The sequence below is a fragment of the Nicotiana sylvestris genome, chromosome 8 (assembly GCF_000393655.2).
Source record: "Nicotiana sylvestris chromosome 8, ASM39365v2, whole genome shotgun sequence".
NCBI classification, from domain to species: domain Eukaryota; kingdom Viridiplantae; phylum Streptophyta; class Magnoliopsida; order Solanales; family Solanaceae; genus Nicotiana; species Nicotiana sylvestris.
The window spans coordinates 146,606,605-146,609,258 of NC_091064.1; the positions used below are offsets into that span (position 1 = coordinate 146,606,605).

General features: G+C 45.1%; 1 protein-coding gene across 1 annotated transcript; it reads left to right on the forward strand.

Moving 5' to 3' along the window:
• Positions 1–1,387: 1,387 nt before the first annotated feature.
• Positions 1,388–1,729, forward strand: LOC138875802 (uncharacterized). The gene has a single exon (XM_070154672.1). It carries the CDS (start codon positions 1,388–1,390, stop codon positions 1,727–1,729), a length of 342 nt encoding a protein of 113 aa, XP_070010773.1.
• Positions 1,730–2,654: the final 925 nt, after the last annotated feature.

A 2,654-nucleotide genomic window follows, 5' to 3' on the forward strand; every position in this document is an offset into this window, starting at 1 on the left:
AGATTAAAGCTAATTTGTTCAGTTGAGCTCGAGGGCAAAGGCGGGGACAAGAGGTTGTACCGGTTGGCCAAGGTGAGAGAGAGGAAAGCCCGCGACTTAGACCAAGTCAAATGCATCAAGGACGAGGATGGCAAAGTGTTGATAGACGAGGCACTTATTAGGAGAAGATGGCAGACATACTTCCATAAAATGTTGAATGAGGAGGGGGATAGACACATTGTGCTGGGAGAGTTGGAGCACTTCGAGAGTCAGCGGAATTTTGGGTATTGTAGGCGGATTACGGTAGAGGAGGTGGAAGGGGCGATGCGTAAGATATGCAGGGGTAGAGCGACGGGGCCAGACGAAATTCCGGTGGAATTCTGGAAAAACGCGGGGCGGGTAGGTTTGGAGTGGCTCACTGGGCTATTTATGTTATTTTTAAGACAAAGAAGATGCCCGAAGAATGGAGGTGGAGTACTATGGTTCCACTTTACAAGAACAAGGGTGATGTCCAAAATTGCAACAATTATAGGGGTATCAAGTTGTTGAGTCACACTATGAAGGTTTGGGAGAGGGTAGTGGAGGCCAGGGTGAGGAGGTGCGTGTCTATTTTCGAGAATCGGTTTGGATTCATGTAGGGCGTTCGACTACGGAAGCGATTCATCCGGTAAGGAGATTAGTGGAGCAGTACAGGGAGAGGAAGAATGATTTGCATATGGTGTTTATTGACCTTGAGAAAGCATACGATAAAGTACCGAGGGAGGTCCTGTGGAAGTGTTTGGAGGTCAGTGGCGTTCTGGTAGCGTACATTAGGGTGATTAAGGATATGTATGATGATGCTAAGACTCGGGTGAAGACTGTGGGGGGTGACTCGGATTATTTCCCTGTGGTGATGGGGTTGTACCAGGGATCGGCTCTTAGCCTATTTTTATTTTCCTTGGCGATGGATGTACTGTCGCGACACATCCAAGGGGAGGTACCTTGGTGCATGCTATTTGCCGATGATATAGTGTTGATTGACGAGACGCGTAGCGGAGTTAACGCGAGGTTGGAGGTTTGGAGATAGACCTTGGAGTCTAAAGGTTTCAAACTGAGTAGAACCAAAACAGAATACTTGAAGTGCGGGACCCATGATGCAGATGTAGAGGTTAAGCTTGATGCTCAAGTTATCCCTAAGAGAGTGAGTTTTAAGTATCTCGAGTCTATTATCCAGGGTAACAGGGAGATTGACGAAGATGTCGCACATCACATCGGAGCGAGATGGATGAAGTGGAGGCTCACTTCTGGTGTTTTGTGTGATAGGAATGTGTCGCTAAGACTTAAGGGTAAGTTTTATCGAGCGGTGGTTTGACCGGCTATGTTGTATGGGGCTGAGTGTTGGCCAGTCAAGAACTCCTACCTGCAGAAGATGAGAGTAGCAGAGATGAGGATGTTGAGATGGATGTGTGGGTGTACCAGGAGAGATAGTATTAAGAATGAAGCTATTTGGGATAGAGTGGGAGTAGCCTCCGTGGAGGACAAGATGCGAGAGACGAGGCTGAGATGGTTTGGACATGTTAAGAGAAGAAACATTGATGCTCCTGTCAGGAGGTATGAGAGGTTGGCCATGGAGAGTTTGAGAAGAGGTCGAGGTAGGCCTAAGAAGTACTGGGGAGAGGTGATTATACACGACATGGCGTTGCTTCAGCTCACTGAGGACATGACCCTTGATAGGAGGGTATGGAGGTCAATGATTAAGGTAGAAGGTTAGTAGGTAGTTTATAGTTGTTCACTGATAGTCTTAGTAGCATGCATGTCCCTTCATATTCTTAGATTTCTATTACGTTATGTGGTTGTGTTCGCCTCAGGTATTGTATTCCCTGCTGCTATTATTTGGCACTACTTATTTTTTATCCTCCCCCTCCCCCTCCCCCTTTTTTTTCTCTTCCTTCCTTGCTTTCCACTTCTTCTTCTTGTCCTTCCTGAGCCGAAGGTCTATTGGAAACAGCCCCTCTACCTGCACTAGGTAGGGGTAAGGTCTGCTTACAGACTACCCTTCTCAGACCCCACCTGTTGGGATCAAACTGGGTTTGTTGTTATTGTTGTATTTATTTTTGTAAATAAATAAGGGTGGATAAGATTTATGACAAAACCAAAGTACGAGTGTCACACCTCTTTTTTCCGTCCCCGCGAGGGGTAAAGGAGTTTTTTCCAATTAAAGGACAATCGAAACGGGATTTGTTTGTTTATTTCAGAGTCGCCACTTGGGAGATTTAGGGTGTCCCAAGTCACCAATTTTAATCCCGAATCGAGGAAAAGAATGACTCTGTATTACAGTCCGCGAACCAGAAATCCGGATAAGGAATTCTGTTAACCCAGGAGAAGGTGTTAGGCATTCCCGAGTTCCGTGGTTCTAGAACGGTCGCTCAATTGTTACATTTGGCTTGATTATTTGATTTTATACAATTATGAGTTCCTGTGCAAATTTTATCCCTTTACCGCTTTTATTATTATATTTTAAAAGAATGTGAACATCGTATAAAAATATGTCTTTGAATTGCGTCACATGAAATGCACCCGCAATCCGGAACACATTTTTATTCAATGTTTTGGGATTTGGATTTGGGTCGCATGAAATGCACACCCGAGTTTAAGAGGATAAGATTATAAAAATGCGCGCCTACAGCATTTAGCGT

Bases quoted from the DNA above. Each gene is read 5' to 3' on its own strand.
- LOC138875802 (XM_070154672.1), top strand. From the start codon at position 1,388: ATGAGAGTAGCAGAGATGAGGATGTTGAGATGGATGTGTGGGTGTACC.